The sequence below is a fragment of the Centropristis striata genome, chromosome 9, assembly GCF_030273125.1.
Source record: "Centropristis striata isolate RG_2023a ecotype Rhode Island chromosome 9, C.striata_1.0, whole genome shotgun sequence".
In the NCBI taxonomy this organism is placed as follows: domain Eukaryota; kingdom Metazoa; phylum Chordata; class Actinopteri; order Perciformes; family Serranidae; genus Centropristis; species Centropristis striata.
Genome location: NC_081525.1, coordinates 27232012 through 27254452, shown reverse-complemented (window position 1 = coordinate 27254452; position 22441 = coordinate 27232012). Strand labels below are relative to the sequence as shown.

The window sequence follows — 22441 nt, the reverse complement described above, 5'->3', positions numbered from 1 at the left end:
ACACATAATATAACTGTAGAATAACTTCAGGTGTCCGGGAACTTTTTGCTGATATATATATGTATATGTATATATATATATATATATATATATATATATATATATATATATATATATAATTTTATATATATACAAAATAAAAATAAAAATACAGTACTTACTGTAATTTAACATTCAAGACCATTATGCAATTGAATGATACTGCAAAAAATAGTTAATAATTCTAATAGAAGTAATTTATTTTGTATGGCATTTGCACTAAAAACAAGAACCATTCTGTTAAATAATACTGTAAATTTCTGTAAAAAAAATAACTTTTTTGTGGCATTTATCCTTTTTTTGTGTGGCATTTGTGTGTAACTTTTGTATGTTTAGTGTCAAAGTATTCTGACAAGGGAAGTAATTTACATTTCTGTTTTTTGTCAGCTCAGTCAGTGGGATGAACTCAGACAGAGTTAACAAGAACAAGTTGATACTGTCGCATCAGCTCGTCTAAATCAGGAAATCCTATTGAACTTCCTGTCACGACGCACACACACACATACAGCGCTGAAGTCAAAGGCCTGGTTTACAGGAACAATCGATCGAGGTGAGGACTTCTAACACACAAGTGTAAAGGTAACAATAACAAATGCCTTCAGTAACACATCATATTGATCTGTAGCTCTGAAATCTGTAAGTATAAAGCTGTGTTGGATTCAGAAAAGTTTCATTTTATATCAACAAGACACACAATACAACCCGCTTCTGTGTTTTAGCTCCATCTGTAGCTCTTTTATATTGTTTGTTTATTTTGATGAGCATTTGCCAAATAGAAGTAATCCGATCTGTGTTGTTATCAAAGGAAACAAAGTCTTTGATAACCAATTGTGAACCACTGTTATAGGTTATTGCATCTTGTATTTTACATGCTGTGTCCCTAAATAACTACAGCAGAAGATGGTGCGCAGTGTCGTCTGATAACGGGAATCCCCACCAATATACAGTTGACGTTTCAAAACATAATTTAGTTTCATGGAAATTCACCTTTCATGTGATAACACACAAACAAATATACAAAGTTCTATATTAGTTGAGCAGAGTTTCTAGGTGCTTGCAATTCCAAAGTATACTAATTTATTCTATTCAACAACATTTCAGATTCAAAATATTGTATTTTCTTAACTAAACTGAATTTATTCAGCAGTTTTAGTTTCTTTTCAGGTGAGGATTTTGTAATTTTGTGCATTGTTACATTTTATTAGTTGCCTACTCTACTTTTTTGGAAACATAAACAAGAAGATGTGAAAACAGCAGACAGATTTGGCATTTAGCTATTCTATTACATGTTTGCTTGCCAAAATAAATGAACAAATTAATGATAATGTTAAGAAATGGCAGGCTGATGTTCACTGTGTTTACATTAGAAGACAGTAGATCGAAACTCCTGAACTCTGTGAAGAGCTACAAACCTCACACAGCATTTAAAAAAAGGGGGGGGGGGTTATTGGTGATGCTTATTATGAAGGTGACAGACAAGGAAGAAAATACTAATGAGTTCACAGAGCACTATTTTGTTGCTATTTCAGTTGTTTCAATTGTTATTATGAATATTAAGCAATGAATCAATACATCGATATTGCCTCAAAAAAGAGATTCAAGCCAACAACTGTATTTGCATTTATATCAGGAAGAGAATTGTTGACTTGACTTCTGGTTTCAACTGTACAATTGCTTAAATTATGACGCCCTCTATTGATTTGGTCCTCAGAAGTAGCCATGGATCTCAGTGAGGAGGAGCTGGCCCCTCTGGTGATCAGAGACCGGGGAGGCAGCCAGAGGTCCAGTTCTAGCACTGGAACCAGTTTACAAGTACACCTCTACTTCTTCCCGGCCACAAAGGACGCAACAACAATACACATTTCATCTGGACAAGTCTCAGCTGAAAAAGTCTGCATTCAAGCAGCAAAAAAATGTGGTAAGATTTCCCTTGGAAACCTTATGTAATTTATGCTAAAATATTTACTGTTCTTTTTGTATTTAACCCTCTGAATCCCAACAAGCCATTTCAGGCTCTATTTTTACATTTTATTGCCTTTGTCTTTTACTATGGTACACACTAAGTCCTCATCAGCATAATCATAACAACTCAATAATAAAATTACAGTTATTATGACATAAAGCATAAAAAAAAAATAAAAAACGCAAGTAGAATTTCTCTGATTATTTTTTTTTAATTATTGGAGTTAAATACTGTCTTACTATATATAAACTATAACGACCATTTTTACAACATCTACTTGCAATGTCTCCTGACCTCTCCTCTCTGCTCTGTGTAAACAGATTTTCAGTGAATAATTGTCACGTGACCGTCATCTAAGCAGAATCAATCATGGGTTCATAGTGTCTCTGAGGAGCAGAATTTAATGTTTTTAACAGGATCTAGTTATTCCAAACGGTTTATTTTTGGCAACATTTTAAATGAAACATGTAGAATAAAGTGATTTTGACATAAATATCACTATTTTAAGCTTTGTTTGGGTTACTTTTTCTAACGGAAACTTTCGTAATCTATGATCTGTTCAAGAAAAGTTTGACGATTCAGTTTCTGTCTGTGATAAACTGTGTATTGTACTGTGTGTCATTTCAAGGGAATCATTATTGCATTGGCTGGTTTATGATAATACATGTTTAAATGTAATTTCTTTCTCCAGGAATCTTACCAGTGTACCAAAGTCTTTTTGGTTTGGCCTCTGCTGATTTCTCATTCTGGTATCCTCCCTCACACATGTTCAACACTGAAGAAAACTTACAAGTCCACTTTAGAGTCAGGTGGGTGTCAAATAATTGAATACATTTCTTTGTTTACTTCACAAACTGGTGTAAATTACACTATGTTAAGATTGTTTCACAGAGGTACTCACACGAATCATGTCAAAAAGTGCATATTTTGAGAAGTTAACTTAGTGGATTGTAACAATGCCATGCTATACTGAATAATATACTGATTTTTGGTGTGCAGGTTTTTCTTTGGAAACTGGTTTGAACAAGGATCAAGAACACTGTACCGCTACAGTCTGACCAGAGACAGCCTCAGTCCAGTGCTGGACTGCAGTGTCATTGATTATCTCTTTAATCAGGTAAAACATTGCAAAATATTATCTGTGAACTCACTGAGATACATAATGTCATGGTGTATATTATCTTGAATTAGTACAATAACACTTATATTAGTTTTTGTGGTTAGTATTTGTACAAACTTAATATCACAAAATGTTTATTGTGCTTTAAAAGGCATCTAAAGTGTTACTTGTTTTGTCCAGCAGTTTAATACTAGAAATAGTTGCATGCACACTGTAAAAAAACAACTGTTGTTTTTACGGGAAAAAAAAAACAGCAGCTGTGGTTGCCTGAACTTTACTGTAATAAATACGGTGCAACTTTTTACAGTAAACTGTTATTAGCACTGTTGATTTCACGTTTAAGATTGCCATTTGATTCCATATTTTACCATAAAAGATAAAAAGTTTTTTCCATTGAAAGAAACACTGTTCTGCCATATAATTGACAAGAAAACACTTTATAAATGCCGTATTAATTAAAGATTTTACCATTAAATATTACAGTACATTTCTGTTGGAGATATGGTGTTTAGTACATTTAACAGTGAGAAAAAGTATTTTCACAAAAACTAAATGCAAAAATAAAGTCATGGCTTGTATATTACAGTATATTTCTGTTACAAACACGGTGCCAGTGTATTTTACAGTGGAGTAATGTATTTAAAAAAATGTTTTATTTCATTTTTGTTTTGGCAGATATATATACATTTATGGTGTTTCATTGTTAATGAAACTGAATTAACCCATTTATCATTTTACGGTCTTTTACTGTCATGGTTTAGCAGTTTTTCACTGTAAAATCTAGAGACCTTTTTTACAGTGCATTGACTGTCCTGTCCATCGCTGATTTCTTTTGGTACATAGTTGCGAAGCGACTTTATTGCCAGTGAGGCAGGAGTGTGCCCACCTTTGAGCGCCCAGGAGGAATGCCTCGGCCTCGCTGTGCTCGACTTGTGGAGGATGGCTAAAGAGCGCCATCAGAGTGTACGAGAGCTCTGCAAGACTGTCAGGTAATATGTTTCATTTGGGCAAAACCAGGCTTCACCAGAAACTTACTGTATTATTTTACAGGGTTTCTTGTTTTCTTTTTCCAACATTGAGTGCAAATTCCATGAAAAAAAAAGGAAATTACTTTAATTACAAATATTAACCATAAAATGTAAGTTGAAATTTGTAAATTAATATAATGGGACAATATAAATATATGTATTTTACAGTATTGTTTAATTGCAAAATGTTGTGTTAAATCACAGAAATAATCACAAAAAATAAAAAAGTAAAATTCAGCAACTTTCTGTTTTTTTTTCAATTTAAAATGTAATGTCAAATAAAAATAAAGAAACTGTAAAAAACAGTAAAACACTTACCATCATATTAAAGTAATTTAGTTATTCCACACACACACACACACACACACACACACACACACACACACAGATACATGTTTTAAATACAGATATTTACTGTATCTGTATTTTTAAAGACATCTGTAAAATATGTTAAAGTTTTTTACTGTTATAGGACAGTCAGTTTTTGGCAGCTTTTTACCTTTTTTTCTTACATTTCTTTTGAAACGATTTGTTATATGTGCATAGTTTGCAGTCATTACAACAGCATTATATTTCTCATCCTTCAGCTACAAATCATGTCTCCCTAAATCGCATCGACACGACATCCAGAGACGAAACCGACTGGATCGTTTTCGAATCCGAAACACCCTCAAGCGTTTCTTAAAGAAGCTCGTCAACTGCTCGGTAGACGAGTACAGCTTGAAGCTCAAGTACCTGAGTGAACTGGCCGGCATCGAACCCTCTCTGGGAAACGAAACCTTCAAAGTGAATCCTTCTTCCTCCCATTCAAAGTCGACTTTCTCTCTTGTGCGGGTCACTGGGGAAACTGGAATCAAGACCAGTGGAAGTTGTCATCCTGATGGCACCCTGGTAAGAACATGTTCAACTTAACATTGTTTGGACAACACCTGCATGTGACCTAATTTAAACATGACTCTGTCTGGCCATGCTTTATTATATACTGAGAGTACTGTCTATAGAGACAGAGCGCACCTAAGCCCCCACCGGAAGGGAAAACAATCCACTGCTTGACTTTGTATTGAATGAAGGGGCCTCCTTAACAATTCTGTGTGTTAGCAAAAAAAAAAAAGAAAAATGTCTAAAAACTGCTGTGTGGTAAAATGCACTCCCAACAGGGTAAAGAATCCACAACTAAGTTTTTAGAAGCAAAGGGACCTAAAAACTAAACTTTTAAGAGGACGTTAGACATCAGCAGCTACAATGGAGTAAACTCAGTATACTTAATATTAACTTACGTATGCTGTGCATTTTGTCACTCAATCAAATATCAAAAGTCACCTTTACACGAACTACATTTCTGTAAGTTAAGTGAAAGCATTTTGACGCTATGTTGTAGTAGAAAGTGGATAATTCAGAAAGCTATGCAGCATTAAAAGAGATGAATAATTCTAAAAAAGATGTGTAATTCTATGTTAGTTTTCAAGAAGACTTTAAAGGCTAAAATTATCAAAGGTTACAATGAAATTTGATTGAATTAGATTTTTCAGTTTAAGCTATCATGTGCTTTGTAACGATGTGAATTATTCAGTTAATGTAAGATGGTACAGGAGAGGCAAAAATAAGCCTTGGGGCTTCAGCCTTTTCATTTTTCGGTTGATTTGTCTGATGGATTCTTTTGTAAAAACATGATTTTAATTTTTTTAAACCAAAATTAAGCATTCATTCATTCATTAAGTGCCTTAGCTTGCTAACATACAGCTAACATTAGCTGATTTACAGCCAACTTCTGGTAGACAAAAACTGCTAAAATAATCTTATGATGTGCCTATATTTAATAGTTTACACTAGAAACAGGTTTTTTTCAGTGTTTCAGTGTTTGCCTATGGTTGTGTATTGTGGCTACCATAGTTTTGGGCGTGGTCTTCAGAGTATGACGCGTGTCGCTGTCTTTATTATAATATTCTAACTAATGGCACCAGCTGCACTGTCAGCTATCTGTTGGACGTTTTCTTTGAACTGGAGAAGGCTTTGTTTGTTTTCTGTGTCCATATGCAACAGAGTTAAGGATTAACTCCTAATCTCTCTTCTATTATCTTTTTCTTTTTTTTGGAGTGGCAAACATTCAGTGATTTCAAAGAAATCATTGACATCAGCATAAAGAGGGTATGCCATGAGCAGGTTCCTCAAGACAGCAGGATGGTGACAATAACTCGCAAAGATGAAATATGCTTGGTAAGGGACATATGCTTTTTCTGCTTTAACGGTTTTGATTCGATGCTAAAAATTAAATCCATTTATCCTTGATTTGCACAACAGGAAGCCAACTTCAAGAGTCTCAAGGAAGCACTTTCATTTGTGTCTCTTGTTGACGGCTACTTCAGACTGACCACAGACTCCAGCCACTACTTCTGTCAAGACATTGCTCCTCCGAGTCTTCTGGAGGGGATCAAAAACCACTGTCACGGCCCAATCACGTGAGTCGTTTTGATAAAAAACAAAAACTGAATTCTATACCATCATTCACACACAACTGTTTTAGATATTTTTCCATATCTTGTTTCATCAGATCAGAGTTTGCAGTCAACAAGTTGAAAAAGACAGGATCTAAAGGTGGGACTTTCCTTCTCCGGCAGAGTCCCAAAAACTACGACAACTTCTTCCTCACTGTCTGTGTTCAGGTAGGTTCCTGATGAAGAAATGTAAAAGAAACCAACTGATTAAGTGTAAATTAATGTTAATTCATTTATGTAAATCATGGACTTGATGACCAAAATAGGATGTTCTCATGCCCTTTAATAATGGCCTCTGCCAAATGCATATTAGTATTGATTTCAGGTTGTTCGTCAGCAGGATTACTCAAAAAGAACTGGCTTGCATTTTTATGGAACTTGGTTAAAGGGTGTTGGAAGAACAAATCATGGGGCAGATACACGAATCTGCTTTCTTTTTGGCAGAGGTGTGAGCTCCCCAAGTGCATTTCTAGTTCATTGTCTACATTAACATTTAGTCATTTAGCAGACGCTTTTATCCAAAGCGACTTACAGAAAAAGGGAAACATTATGTGACAAACTCGACAGTTACAACATCATTTGAATTTCCAAAGTTTGTGACTACAAGCATTGTGTCAGGAAATCACAAGTCTGTTTAATGAAGTGTTTTTCTATGAAGATGATGCAATTGTTTTTCTGAGGATTGTTTCTGAACAAAACTAAACTTGTGAGGAGATCTTCTGCATTCTAAAATTTGTAAAATAAATAAATAAATAAATTTAAAAAAAGTGAAGATTTGACATAACATTTCTATCTCTGCAGACTCAACTTGGACCTGACTATAAAGACTGTCTCATTATTAAGAATGAGCAATACAGTCTCCCCGGTGTCCAGAAGTTATTTCCCAGCTTGAAAAAGCTAACCAGCCATTACCAACACAACAAGCTGCTACTGGCTGAAGTACCAGTGAAGTTGGGTCGCTGCTGTCCACCCCGACCCAAAGGTGTGTTTTTACAAGATAGGGATATATTACTAAATGAACATTACTACATATTAGTGAATCTATCAAAGGCATTGGCCTTGTTTTCTTTTATTCTCCCATGAACAAACCAAACAACCCCACTCACATGCTACGATTAATACAATGTACAAAACTGATAATGTCCAAAGCTGTCATGTTTTGTTTTATCCATTTTGTACCCATTATCACAATACAACACAAACTTGATTGTTATTTTCTGTATTTAAACAGACAAATTAAGACAAAAACCAAATCTACCACCATTAAGAAAACACAAAGCATCTCTAGATGCACACTAGTGTCTTAGCTCAGTGGTTCTCAACCTTTTTTCAGTGATGTACCCCCTGTGAAATATTTTTTCAGCCAAGTACCCCCTAACCAGGGCAAAGCATTTTTGGTTGAAAAAAAAAAAAAAAAGACTTAAAAACAGAGCGCTGTGCCATCAGTGTCTGATTTATTAAACTTTGGAACTGATAAACAAATACAAAATTCAAACATTTGAAAAAAAACAAAAAACAATTACTACTATACTATAACTGCTACACTACACAACCACGACTCCATCTTTAAGTTTTCAAGTGATTGACAGGTGATGCCAGGTGGCATATGACAGGCTGGGTCCAACCATCCTGGTATGGGGGAGACTCTGGGTTTTTTAGGAGAATGAAATTGAATAGCCTAGTGAATATAAAATTCATAATTCATAAGGCGTAAAAATAAATAATCTTGCAGAAAGCGAGAACTGGAGAAGCAAAGCAGCAAGCAACACTCTCTCACAGACACACACACAGACACACACACACACACACACACACACACACACACACACACACACCAACACTGCCGGTAGACTGTGAGCAGCCAGAGTCAGAACAACGTTGCAGAAGCAGAATTGAGCATTTTAGCCTCAAAATAGAGATGGGCTAGTCTGGCTATGTAAACATTAATTTCTGTCACTATATACGTCATCTGGTATAACTGATACGATTGGCTAAGAGCTACATACAGATGCTTACGATAGACAATCTTAGCGCCCAATAAACGGCTCTGGAGGATCATAAACCACGCCTCCTCTATGGAGAAATGAACAGGTAGTACCCAGACTATATCTCATTTGTGATTAGTCTGACGTTAGCCAGGCTAAGAATATACAGCACTGTGCAAAAAATTTTAGGCAGGTGTGAAGATAAGATAATAATGCTTTCAAAAATAGAAATGTTCATAGTTTTTTTTTTTTATCAATTAACAAAAGCAAAGTGAGTGAACAGAAGAAAAATCGAAATCAAATCAATATTTGGTGTGACCATCCTTTGCCTTCAAACCAGCATCAATTTTTATAGGCATTTTTTCACACCTGCGTAAGACTTTTGCACAGTACTGTATATTCAAATTAACTCTAACAATCATGAGATATGTGCCTTCATATTTGCAACCTTTGTAGATTCTGTAACAATGATCATGTTTTCTGTTGTTCTTCCAGAGCTCACAAATCTGATCATCATGCGGAACAGCAGCTCTGTAGAAGCTCAAGGGTCCCCAACTCCACAAAGGAACAAATTCAATCACATCCAGTTCCACATGATCAAATATGAAGACCTGAAATGGGTGAATGTGTATACATAACTGCAACTGAACTATAGTACCACTAATATGAGTAAAAAAATAGGGTAACACTTTACAATAACCATCATATATAAATGGTAAACAGATAGTTTGTTAATGTTTAATCATCATTTATAAACCGTACATAGGCCATTTAGAATTGTAAATACATAGTTTATTAATGTTTAACTAACTACATCATTTATAAATGGCAAATCGATGGTATATTAATGTAAGTTTATAGTTACTTTACCATTAACAAACAATCAAATTATAATTAATAGTTTATTAATAGTTTTAGTTGCACTCATTTTAACATTTTTATGTTAATGATTTTTGAAATGATTCATATAACTTTAAGAAATTGGTTGACATTTTTTTTAAGATTAAATATGTATAGCACTTTGTTAATGTTAATAATTGGTTTATAAACCATCTATAAACATTATTTAGTTGGTTATGTAAAGTGTTACCAAAAGTAGTTTTGGTATCAACATTTTTTACTACTCTATTTTCCAGTTGAAACTAATTCTTCCATCATAACAACTACTGTAAAGTCACCAACACTACTAATACTGCTTTTTGTAGTCAAACTTATACGAAGGTTACTTCATGTCTTTGATGATGGAGGAAATGCTGATGTGCTTTCTGTATGTGTTTTTTCTGTTAGGAGGAAAGTCTCGGACAGGGATCCTTCACTCGAATTTTCAAAGGCTACAAAATAGACACTCGTGATGGGGAGAAACGCATGACGGCTGTTTTCCTGAAAGAGCTCGATGCCCTTCATAGAACCTGCTGGGAGGTGGTTACTCTTAATATTAAAATACTTTGGATGGGTTAGTATGTAGGATCTAGGGCAGGGATGGGCAACTGGAGGCCGCATACGGCCCGCACCCTCACTTAAAGTGGCCCCCAGTACAACTACATGCATTTGAGCATTAAATCTTAAAAGTTCAGTCTAAAAATGCACAAAATTACTTCTTGCAATCAATGTTGGTCTGCTGCTGTTTGCACTGAAAAAAAAAAAGAATTCACAGTAAGTGGTTATTTTTTATTTGCTTCAAACCTTTTGTATTCCTATTTATACTCTTATACATGCATTTGAGCATGAAATATGTTAAGTTACTGCACTGTAAACATATTTAAAATTGCAGTTTCATCATATCTGTTTAAATGCACGGTCCTATATGTGGCCATATAGTGTCCATGACAAATTGTGGCCCTCTCCAGCATTTAAATTGCCCATCCCTGATCTAGGGAGATCTATCAGCCAAAATGGAATAACTTATTCATAATTTTCATTAATGCATAATCACCTGAAACTAAGAATTGTTGTGCTTTTGTCAACTTACAATGAGCCCTTCATTACTACAGAAACTCTTCAATAGTTTGCAATGTTGCACTGGTATGCTACCACAGTAGCCCAGAAAGGACAAAGTAAAAAAGGCCTTTTTGTGTGAAGGTCATCATATAGACTTGGAATCAGCAGAGGCTCCACGATACAATTTTATCTTGATACTTGAGTCACGATGCGTTATTACTGCGATTTTAAGCATTTTGGGATATGGTGAAGATTGCAATACAATATATTGCCATTTAACTGTTGTGTTCACAAAATTAAATTCAATCAACATTTTTTGTCAAATAAGAGAAAATTCTCAGTCTATTCATCTAACTTCAGTCTTTTTAATTCTCCACAATGAGAGTCAAACCTACAGACTGACCAACAAAGTGTTCAGTCAAACTCAACTGATATTTAACACGTATGGATTACAACAATTGAAGCATTTTATCAAACTTTCCTCAACTTTAAGTTTCACTGCTATTAATTTTTTTGAATGAAACATAAAGAAAAGTCTAACTTTGCAACTTTATTTCAACAACTTCCAGGCATGATATCTTGACACACTTTCCTTAGATTCCTTAGATCTCCTAGTTTCATATGATACCAGTATCTCCAGTAGATTCCTAAAAGTGAGCCCGATACGGCCTCCAGAAAAAAACAAAAGCGGCAAAAATAGTGAAGACCCGCTGGAACACTAAATATCGATACTTGCCGGCCATGAATCAATATAATAATGCTTCGCAAAATATCGCAATACGATGCTGTATCGATTTTTTGCCCCACCTCTACCATCATAGCTTGTACATGCTTGGAAAGGGAAGGGGAGTGGAGGAGTATTCAGTTGGTTGCAATCTGCAACTTCACTGCTAGATGCCACTAAATCCTACACACTGGTCCTTTTTGTTCTTTGTGTATAATTCATGAATATAATCATTTGCAATGCAATCATTTTACACTTATAAATGTTTTCCTCCCTTGTCTTTTCCTTCCCTCAGTCATTCTTTGAAGCTGCCAGCTTGATGAGTCAAATTTCACACAAACATCTCCTATTTGTGTACGGTGTCAGCGTTCATGGAGTCAAAAGTAAGTTGGAAATCCTTTAGTATTCTGCCCCCTTTTATAGAGAATTGGGGCTTGCAGGCAGTGGATTTTTAGAGGGAGATAGCATGTCAACAATAAATTCCACATAGCAAGTCATTCTAGTCATAAATCTCTAATAGAAAACGAATTAAGGTGTATCAGTGATCGTAACATTAGTGGTATGCTTTCTGGAGTCCATTGCTCTATATTCCAAGTTGTTTTTGGGTTGATACCATTTGTTACACACATTTGTTGCCGATTTTGGCTTTTTTAAAATTTGACAATGGAAAAAACCTTCCAGAATATTACATCCATACACCAAGACCATTGGAACAACATTCTACAAATCCATGCAGTACCATTTGGTTTTAAAAAAAACTTGAGAAATTTGGGAGATTTCTGTATTTTCAGCAATGGTATGGTGAGCTCTTCTGCTCTCTAAATTGTTGAGAAACCCTATACTCCTCAGTATACTTAGGAAAACTATCCATCCTCTGAACGCTCTAGGTCTGCAGTTTGTGGTTATAAAGTTGCATGAGGCTGTGATTATCCTAGAGGTCACAGCGGCTCATTTTATACAGTGGGTGGGACATCAGAACACCAGGGGGTTAAACCCAACTGACCTCTCTTTTAATTTTCTGCAGTTTAATGCAGAGTATTTTTGTCTAATCTTCAAGAAGCTAATGTGTTTTCTAGATGTATTAATGTTCTGTGAATAATTTGCAGGCTCTGTTTCTCTGATCAACTAAATTAATCAAACAAAGGGATGAATAAATCAGTGAATTAACAGAAACATCAAATCATCCTTTTCATATTGAGCAAAATATTTCTTCACATGAAATCCTCAAATGATCCCGACTCAGTCCCTCGTCTGCGGGGGAGCATTTCTGACCCTGTGTTTGTTTGAAGTAACAACAAACCCTGCTGTGCCTCACAGACATCATGGTGCAGGAGTTCGTCGAGTACGGGGCCCTCGACCTTTATTTGAAGAGAGGGAGATCTGTGTCAGTGAGCTGGAAACTTGACGTAGCCAAACAGCTTGCGTCTGCCCTCAACTTTCTGGTAAGATAAACTTTTGCATGTAGAGCATTCCAACTAGATCTTACTAACATATAGTGACTAAAACCTAATCTACAGCAGGCTGGTTACGTTTTTTCTCAAAGTTGACCAATGCAGTCTACTGTGTTGAGTTCATTATAAAATGTCTTACAGGAGGAAAAGAACATTGTTCATGGAAATATCTGTGGCAAAAATCTGCTGCTGGCCAGAGAAGGCGACCTGTCAGAGGGCAGCTCTCCTTTCATCAAGCTGAGCGACCCGGGCATCAGTGCAGCCATGCTGAGCAAGGACGGTAAATCCTGGAGGGTGTTCAAACTCCCCTGTAAACATGTCCAACACCATCAGGTCCATTTACAGTCCACAGTAAAACAGTCAGGTTTGACTGTGGATATTTTAATTCACCCTATGAACCCCAAGCCATTTCAGGGTTGTTGTTTTTTTTTGCTCTGGCCTTGTATTTCACTAGCCTGGCTAACACCAGACTAATCTGTATGTAGCTCTTAGCCAATCGTATCAGTTATACCAGATGACGTATGTAGAGCAACAGAAATGGATGTTTGTTGTGTGTGTCTGTGAGAGTGTTGCTTGCTGCTTTGCTTCTCCAGTTCTCACTTTCTGCAAGATTATTTATTTTCACGCTTTATTCCCCCTCATGTCATTCAGCCACACACATCCACTGATTTTATGGGCAATAAACAAGCTGCTGTGGGTCTCTCGGCGGCTCCGCTGTCCCCCGGCCGGGGGATAGCGGAGCCGCCGAGAGACCTTTCGCCTTTCAACTTTCGCTCTAAACTATTTAAAACACCATCTACAGCTAAAGAGAGTTTTGCGTCTGCTGCAGCCATGTTGGATCTGTAAGAAAACTACAAGCTTCCGTCTGCCGAGTAGTACGCGTCATCTACTTGCCGTCCCTCCCCGCTCTGTGATTGGATCCCTAAAACAGGGCTAAGAAACCTCCCTGGTTGCCAGACTGGATGGAGGTTCGAAATGAAATTCGAGCGTGCAAGGCAGTATGGGTATACCCAGGCTAGTATTTCACTGCAATATATAAAATGTACATAAAATATATAAGTCCTGCAGCTCTATTGAATCAGCACAATCATGGCTAGATGTGCAGGACAACAAAATTATAATGACATTAATCATCAATCAAAAAAGAAAATTTAGAATTTATATATGCAGAAGTGCCCACAAGTATCATGAATATTGGGGGAAAAATTGAGTCCCCACATATTGTACATACTGGAGTTTCTGCATTTTGACTACTTGCAACCTCTTCTCTGTCCGATTTGTTGCGTCGTCAGCACAATCAATCATCATCGTTTTTAACAGGATCTACACTCTACACTTGAGTGCATTGCCCCCCGATCGGAGGGTTGGTGGTTCGATCCCCGACCATGGCAGCCTACATGTCGAAGTATCCTTGAGCAAGATACTAAACCCCAAATTGCTCCTGATGCTGCGTTCATCGGTGTGTGAATGAATTCCCAATGGTGGCAGGTAGCACCATTTAGGGTAGCCTCTGCCACCAGTATGAATGTATGTGTGAACGGGTGAATGAGCGCAGTCTGTAGTGTAGTGTAAGTGCTTTGAGTGGCTACAAAAGCGCTATATAAGTGCTGGTCCATTTACCATTTACGGTGAAAAACTGCTAAACCATGACAGTAAAAGACGTAAAATGATAAATGGGTTAATTCTGTTTCAGTAACAATGAAACACTGTAAATGTATATATCAGCCAAAACAGTATTTTTTACAGTTTAAAAAAAAAAATGCATTACATATACTCTCATATACAAGCTATACAAGCCAGAATTTTTTGTAAAAAATCACTGTTAAAATGTACTAAACACCATATCTCTAACAGAAATATACTGTAATATTTAATGGTAAAATCTTTAATTTATGCAGCATTTATAAAGTATTTTCTTGTCATTTATATGGCTGAACAGCGTTTCTATTGATGGAAAAAGTTTTTATTTCTTACGGTAAAATATGGAATAAAATGGCAATCTTGAATGGGAAATCAACAGTGCTAATATTATTTTTATTTTTATTTATTATTATTATTTATTTATTATATGTTTTTTTTTTTGTTTGTTTTTTACAGTGTAGTTATTCCAAACGGTTTATTTAAGCGTTTTAAATGAGATGTAGTGATTTTGTCAGATGATTTAAAGACAATTTTAGGCTTTGTTTTGGATTCTTTTTCCTAAGAGACTTTCAGTACCTACGTTCCGTTCAGGGACTGTGGGAAAGTTAAAATTCCGATGAAATGCCCTTTTTACAGTATCTTTGTACAATAAATGGTGCATCTTTGGCGAGCTTTTAAATGAAAATATGTTTTAATCCCCCCGGCGGGTTTCAGATATACAAAATTATATGAATTATTATTTGAATGATTATATATCAAGTTTCCCAGAAGTATATAAAGTGATAACCACCCCTAACCAGCTGCTACATTCTTTGTAAAATCTTTTTTTTATTTCTACACTATGGTATTACTACTTTTAGTGAAGTAAAAAGATCTGAGTACTTCTTCCACCACTGGACAACACACACAACAACAAAATGTTACCACATAAACACAAATAAGATGCCTCTTCTTTGTGTATTAATTATGCATTTCTGTCTGTGTTTGTGAAGTGATCCTGGACAGGATCCCCTGGGTGGCCCCTGAGATGCTGGAGGCTCCAGACGACCCGACTCTGGAGTGTGATAAGTGGAGCTTTGGAGCTACGGTGTGGGAAATTTTCAACAATGGGAACACGCCGCTGCGAGGCTGGGACCTGGAACAGGTATTCTCACATCTGATAGTCAAACATGTGTCCATTAAACAAGCTGCGTGTGAGTCTCAGTGAGTTCAGAAAAATGAAGGTAAATGGTATTAAACCACACTGTAAAAAGCAAAAACAATAAAAAAGTTGCCATCAAATAACAGTGAACAGTCAATATACAGTAAATATCTGTATTTTTTTAAATATATATATATCTGCAGAATAACTACAGTTGTATTTTTTAACATGTAAGTTTGTAAATCGTTAGGGTTAGGGTTAGGGTTTAGATTTAAAAAAAAGTTTTACATTAAATGTAAAGTTTTACTGTAAAAAACAACAGAAAGTTGCCTTATTTTTACATCAGCAATATTTTGTTTATATATATATATATATATATATATATATGTATACATTTTTTTTTACAAAGAATTCCTTAACCCTAAACAATTTAATAATGCTGTAAAAGAAATCTATAATGTATAATTTTAAAGATTTCAACTTCAATTTTATTAATTGTTAATATTTGTAATAAAAGTAATTTTGCTTTCTATGGCATTAGCAATTCATGCAGAAAAAACTGTAAAATTATACAGTAATAAATTGGAAAATGTTTTTGTTTTTTCCACAGTGCGCGTACACTGTAAAACTTTTTACTGTAAGATTACAGTAAATTACTGGCAGCAGTTTTGCCAGTAAGTTACTGTAAATGTACAGTACCTCTACTGTATTATAGAAATACAGTAGCTTATTGTAATTATAATGTACAGTAACTTGCTGTAAAAATTCAAAATTACAGTAAGTTGGAGAGATTGCTAATGTGCAGTTACCATCTAAAGCAGAGGTGTCAAACTCTGGCCCGCAAGGCAATACCAAATAATTATTATACAGCGCAAATAATACTACAAATCCCAGAATGCTCTGCTCGTGTTTTGGCTTGAACACAGTAGATCAGTGTGTAGCAAACTGAGCAACAATTAAAGTTGTCTTTATGCACTTTTTCTTGCTAGTCCAAGGCATGGGCTTCAATGGTTGCACATTCATTGAAGGATATTATTATTAGTCATTTTGGTTTATTATTGTTATTTTATTCTCACATTTATTTTTAGCCTGTGGAAAAAAGATTACTGTTAAATTTAAATTTAAAGAAGGCCGCATATAAAATAAAGGGACATACGATTTTTATTTAAATTTTATTTAAGAAATGAATGCCATTGACGTGTTTGTTTGTTTTATTTGATATTCGATTTTGCATGTTTGCAATATCAAGTTATATCAAGCTTTGCTTGTTCCATTTCGTTTGAACTTGTTTAGTTTAGTTGTTTTCAATAAATATCAACGTTGGCCCGTGACTTTGTCCAAGTTTTACATTTTGGCCGACTGTGTATTTGAGTTTGACACCCCTGATCTAAAGCTTTTGGGCAAACATAAATGACAGTAAATGATGGTTCCTTGTGATGTGTTTCCTGTAGAAGCGAGGGTTTTACAAGAGCTTCCAGCAGCTGCCTCCCTCCCAGTGGACAGAGCTGGCCGATCTGATCACTCAGTGTATGGACTACCAGGCAGACTTCAGACCTTCCTGTCGCAGCATCATCCGTCAACTCAACAGTCTCATCACTTCAGGTAGTTATTCATTCAACCTTTATTTATACTCAAGAGCTCATAATGGGGTGACCGTTTACATCCATGTCCAAAAAGACTGATAAGTCTTTGTGTTAATGGCAGACTATGTGATTCTCCACGCTGCTGAGCCCGTCACACAGAGCCCTGTGTGGAGAGCCCTCAGCCCTGCTCAGCACGACCAGACACTGTTTGAGGAGAGACACCTACGCTTCATCTCCCCTCTGGGGAAAGTAAGTCCATAGAACAACCAGATGACCAGCACATTTATTTATTTATTTATTTTAGGCCATTTTCAAGGCTTTATTGACAGTGAGAGACAGGTTGAAGGGGAGACAGAGGGGAAGACATTCGGGAAAGGGCTCCGAGTTGGATTTGAACCCGGGCCGCCCATTAGGCCAATCAGTGTACTGATGATCTTATACTATGAGATGGTCTGATAAATCTTGATTAAGATATGCCAAGTCTTTGACTGCACACTGCAAAAAAGGTGTGTCTAAAAAGATAGAATATAAAAACACTAAATTTGAGGGAAATTATCTTGCTGCATGGACAGATAATTTCACTTGAAAAGATTTCTTAAATTAAATTAAGAAAGCATGTTAAAATAAGAAATTAACTTTTAAAACAAGAGAAATTATCTAACACTTCTAAATCTAAAGTTTTTTTTTTATCTTGGTAGGAAACCAATAATTGTCAGTGCACTCTGCTCGGGCCAGTTCATCGCTGCTTGCAGCTTTAATTCATCTTGTTTTAAGAGTTAATTTCTTATTTTAAGCGTTCAACATGCTTATTTCTAGATTTAATAATCTTAATTTAAGAAATCTTGTCAAGTGAAAATATCTGTCCATGCAGCAAGATCATTTCCCTCAGATTTAGTGTTTTTATCTTGTTTTTAGACACACCTTTTTTGCAGTGAGAATATTATCATGTGTCCTGCAGCTGGAAATGTAGGTTTATTTAGACCAACAACTGAGTGGTTTAAAACATTTTCCAGGGAAACTTTGGCAGCGTTGAACTTTGCCGTTACGACCCGCTGGGCGACAACACCGGTGAGCTGGTGGCTGTGAAGAGGCTGCAGCCCAACAAGCAGTCCACCCTGGAGGACTTCAAGAAGGAGGTCAACATCCTCAGCGTGTTTCACTGCAACTACATTGTCAAATACAGAGGAGTGTGCTACAGCATGGGTCGCCTCAGTATGAGTTTGGTGATGGAGTACCTGCCCTACGGCAGCCTGATTGGCTACCTGGAGAGTAATCGACACAACATCAACACCAGGAGGATGCTGCTGTATGCTTCTCAGATATGTAAGGTGAGAGTCAGAGTCCTGCAAATGTCATGTTTAAATTAAGTAAAATAAGTTCGGATTTATTTGTTCAATGAGCCAAACTAAAAAATCAAAGTAGAGGTCAAACTATTTTTTTCTCCCAAAAGATGGTTTCTGAAATTTTAGGTATCACTTATTTTTCTGTAAAGTTTGATTTTAATTTGTTATTTATTATTTAAAACAGGGGTGTAACTGCATGATTCACAGCTCACATTGCCTCACACTGCAAAAAAGGTGTTTCTATCAACCAGATCAAAACATTAAATCTGAGGGAAATGATCTTGCTGCATGGACAGATAATTTCACTTGACAAGATTTCTTAAATTAAGATTGTTAAATCTAGAAATAAGCATGTTTTACACTAAAAATAATGAAAAAAAAACTCTTAAAACAAGATAAATTAAAGCTGCAAGATAAAAAAAACTTTAGATTTATAAGTGTTACATAATTGATCTTATTTTAAGAATTAATTAATTTTTTTAAGTGTTCAACATGCTTATTTCTAGATTTAAGAATCTTAATTTAAGAAATCTTGTCAAGTGAAATTATCTGTCCATGCAGCAAGATCTGGTTTATAGAAACACCTTTTTTGCAGTGCACAGTTGGTCGGGAACACAGTACTGCAGGCTCCACTCACCATTTGTAAAATAGTACCTAAATTTGGTTGCACAGCATAAAAAAAGACAGATAGACCAGATTTATTTGATTTTCTTCTGTTTTCCAGGGGATGGAGTACCTGCAGAGCCTGCGCTATGTGCACAGAGACCTTGCAGCCAGAAACATCCTGGTGGCCAGCGAGATGCTGGTGAAAATCGCTGATTTCGGGCTGACAAAGGTCATTCCTTTTGACAAGGAGTACTACCGAGTCATGCAGCCTGGAGAGAGCCCCATTTTCTGGTAGCTTTTCACATGTTTAAAAACTCCATTACTCTTTAATCCAAAGTGTTAAAGCACAAATGTGTCACTTTCTGTAGCTATTCAATCTCAGCTGCAAAAAAACCCTCAGCAATGATAGTAATATAAATATTTATAACTGATCTGGCTGCTCATTTAATGCAGGTACGCTCCAGAGTCCATCGAGGAGTCCAGATTCTCTCACAAGTCTGATGTCTGGAGTTTTGGAGTCGTTCTTCACGAGCTCTTCAACTTCTGCGACTGCAACGCCAACCCAAAAAGAGTAAGAAGGTTTCTTATTGATTCATCCAATCACAGTCAATATTTCAATATTTTCAAATGATTAAGAAGTTTTCATCCATCTGCAACACACTGTGGTTTTCCCCACTTTTTAAATGTTTCCTTAATGTCATTGTTTTAGCTTTGTATACAGGAGATCGGACACAATGTGCAGAGTCCATTCATTTCCACACAACTAGCAAATATTCTGAAGAATAACTGGAGGTTGCCTGCTCCTCCAAACTGCCCACCAAAGGTATTTTCACACTGTATGGAATTTTTGGAAGACTTTCTTCTTAATCAAAATACATTTACGGCACATTTCAATATTCTAACTTATTCTAACTTGCTATTCAAACTAGACACTCCAGCTGTCATACGAAAAAGTCCACGAAAAACATCAACAGTTCTTTGCTCTGCCTGTAATTTATGTGTTTCTCATTTTAACCCCAGGTGTACAGTTTGATGAAGCAGTGCTGGGCGTACGACTTTGAGGAGCGGCCATGTTTCTCCGAGCTGGGAAACCAAATTGAAACCATCATGCAGGACGAGAGAGAGAACCCAAAATGCTGACATACTGTAATGTTGCATATAACAGTATATACAAATTTAATTTAGTTTCCCATGTTAAATTCACTTTACACAAGTATCACACTCACAGCAATGGACAACATCAAGCTACGTCAACATTCAGCTTCCCAGTGTGCACATTTCTGCAAGAAACAGCCACACTTTTCCTTTTCAGAGCAGCTCAAATGACCGTTGTTAAATTTGTAGTTAGTGGTGCCCTCTAGTGGCCGCAGTTATTATGAACAACTCCAAAACAGAAACAAGGTTATGCTGTGAAAAAGCAAAAAGGGAAGTGTGGATAATAATTTTTTTTTAGGTAACTAGAACTTGTTCCTCATGCCAGAATCATATAAAATAATATATCAAATATTTGTATAGCTGAAAATGCAGGGTAAACTGTGCTGGGCACATTAAACATTTGTGAGCGTTATATATATTTGTGTGTGTGTGTGTGTGTGTGTAAATGGGTCAAAGGTCAAATTATTACAGAAACTGAAAAACGTTTTTAAGCTTTGCATTGTCTTTTTTTTTTTTTTAAATGAATGGAGGAAAACATATTTTTTCATCTGTTATTTCCCTTTTTGCATTTCTACTGTGGTAGTGTGGTGTGGTAGTTTTTTGTTGTATTTTGTATTTTTATTTACATCCTTTACCATGTTTAAAATAAAGCAATTTCTTGATTTGCAGTATTGAATTCAGTTCTTTGACATTCCTGATGCATGACATTGCTGATGACAAAAGGATTTGTGATCACACAACAGTGTATCTAAGAGGACTCTGTTGGTTTGTCTGTCTAAGAAAATATAAGAATTACCACTTAAAGTAAAGACCAGATCCCTTACTGTTAGGGGCAGGGAAAAGAAGAGATGCTAAAGAGTTTGTTAAGAAGCAGCACCCCCTTCTGTTTGTATGGAGAATTGAAATAGCTTACAGCACCTAGTTTGTGTTTGCCTAAAGCAGTAGTTCTCAACCTTTTTGAGTCGCGACCCCCAATTTAACATCCATGTTGTCTGCGACCCCCGCTCACTGAACAGAATCTCACACGCACAGTTCAGATCACCCAAAAAATAAACAAAATGACCAAAAAAGACACAAAATGAGCAAAAAAAGACACAAAATGACCAAAAAAGACACAAAATGACCCCAAAAAGAAACAAAATGACCCCAAAAAGAAACAACATTACCAGCAAAAAAGACACAAATTGACCACAAAATGATAAAAAAAAGACACAAAATGACCAAAAAAGACACAAAATGACCCAAAAAAAAGACATTAAGTGACCAAAAAGACTAAAACACATTAACACATGAACACTTTAACACAGTGGAGACAGAGCTGACTTCCAAAATGATTTGGCGACTCCCAGAAATCATCTCGCGACCCTAATTGGGATCCCGACCCAAGGTTGAGAACAGCTGGCCTAAAGTACAACATCAAACAGCCAAATGGATTTCCCTCATCTAGGCCTCATACATGACATTTCTGTAAATAAAACTTTAGCCCTCTGGATATGCTAAAGGGGGAGTTATTCTGTCTGATCCTAGCTTCCGAGATCAGATCAGATGAGATGGGGCGTACCCAGGCTGTTATGGCCGTAAGCGACAGTTTGAGGAACAAAAAGGCTTTTTATAGGTGTTGATCATCAGCACCTTGTGTCGTCTTTTACAGAGGCACCAGTGCAACTAAGCCCATGCAGCTTCAGGTGCTTTACTTCTATGCTACTTTACAGAGGATGTTTGTACTATGTGTGAATGGTCTTGTGGCTCTGCAGATTCAGAATTTATATTAAAAAAAACTATTCCTCTGTCTTAATAGTTTCTAAAGCAGAGGAGAAAATGCCGGACAGACAAAGCGTCAAGAGAAATACTCTCCAAATCCTGAATGACAATGACTTAAAAAATGAATAATAATAATAATAATAATAATAATAATTTAAAAAAAATGATGTGATCTATCTCATTAGAGGAATGCCAGAAACGAAAGGCATCACAAAACTAAGATATACACTACAGGCCAAAAGTTTGGAAGCAACTTCAATTTTCTGTTTACAATGGCTTTTTAAAAACCAGTATGGTTTCTTTAGATTTTTGGATGTGTTTACTGCATGATCAGACTTTACCTTTATTGAATTGAACCATTTTCCTCAATTGACCTTTAGGTATACATGTTAGCAGACCATTGCTGAATAAATGTTAACAAAAAAGAAGGGCTTAGTTTTAGGGTTGAGAAGATTTGGAAGAGTCACAACT

General features: G+C 36.0%; 1 protein-coding gene across 1 annotated transcript; it reads left to right on the top strand.

Annotated features, from left to right (window-relative positions):
- Positions 1 to 507: 507 nt before the first annotated feature.
- Positions 508 to 21264, top strand: jak3 (Janus kinase 3 (a protein tyrosine kinase, leukocyte)). The gene is made up of 23 exons (XM_059341980.1): positions 508 to 589; positions 1751 to 1957; positions 2694 to 2811; positions 3002 to 3119; positions 3966 to 4111; positions 4738 to 5041; positions 6245 to 6364; positions 6449 to 6606; positions 6699 to 6810; positions 7444 to 7624; positions 9123 to 9247; positions 9915 to 10046; positions 11585 to 11672; positions 12607 to 12731; positions 12882 to 13020; positions 15374 to 15525; positions 16974 to 17124; positions 17227 to 17354; positions 18119 to 18433; positions 19173 to 19345; positions 19508 to 19625; positions 19764 to 19877; positions 20075 to 21264. The coding sequence occupies exons 2-23, from the start codon at positions 1759 to 1761 to the stop codon at positions 20192 to 20194; spliced, it is 3336 nt and encodes a 1111-aa protein (XP_059197963.1). The 5' UTR covers positions 508 to 589; positions 1751 to 1758; the 3' UTR covers positions 20195 to 21264.
- The last annotated feature ends 1177 nt before the right edge of the window (positions 21265 to 22441 follow it).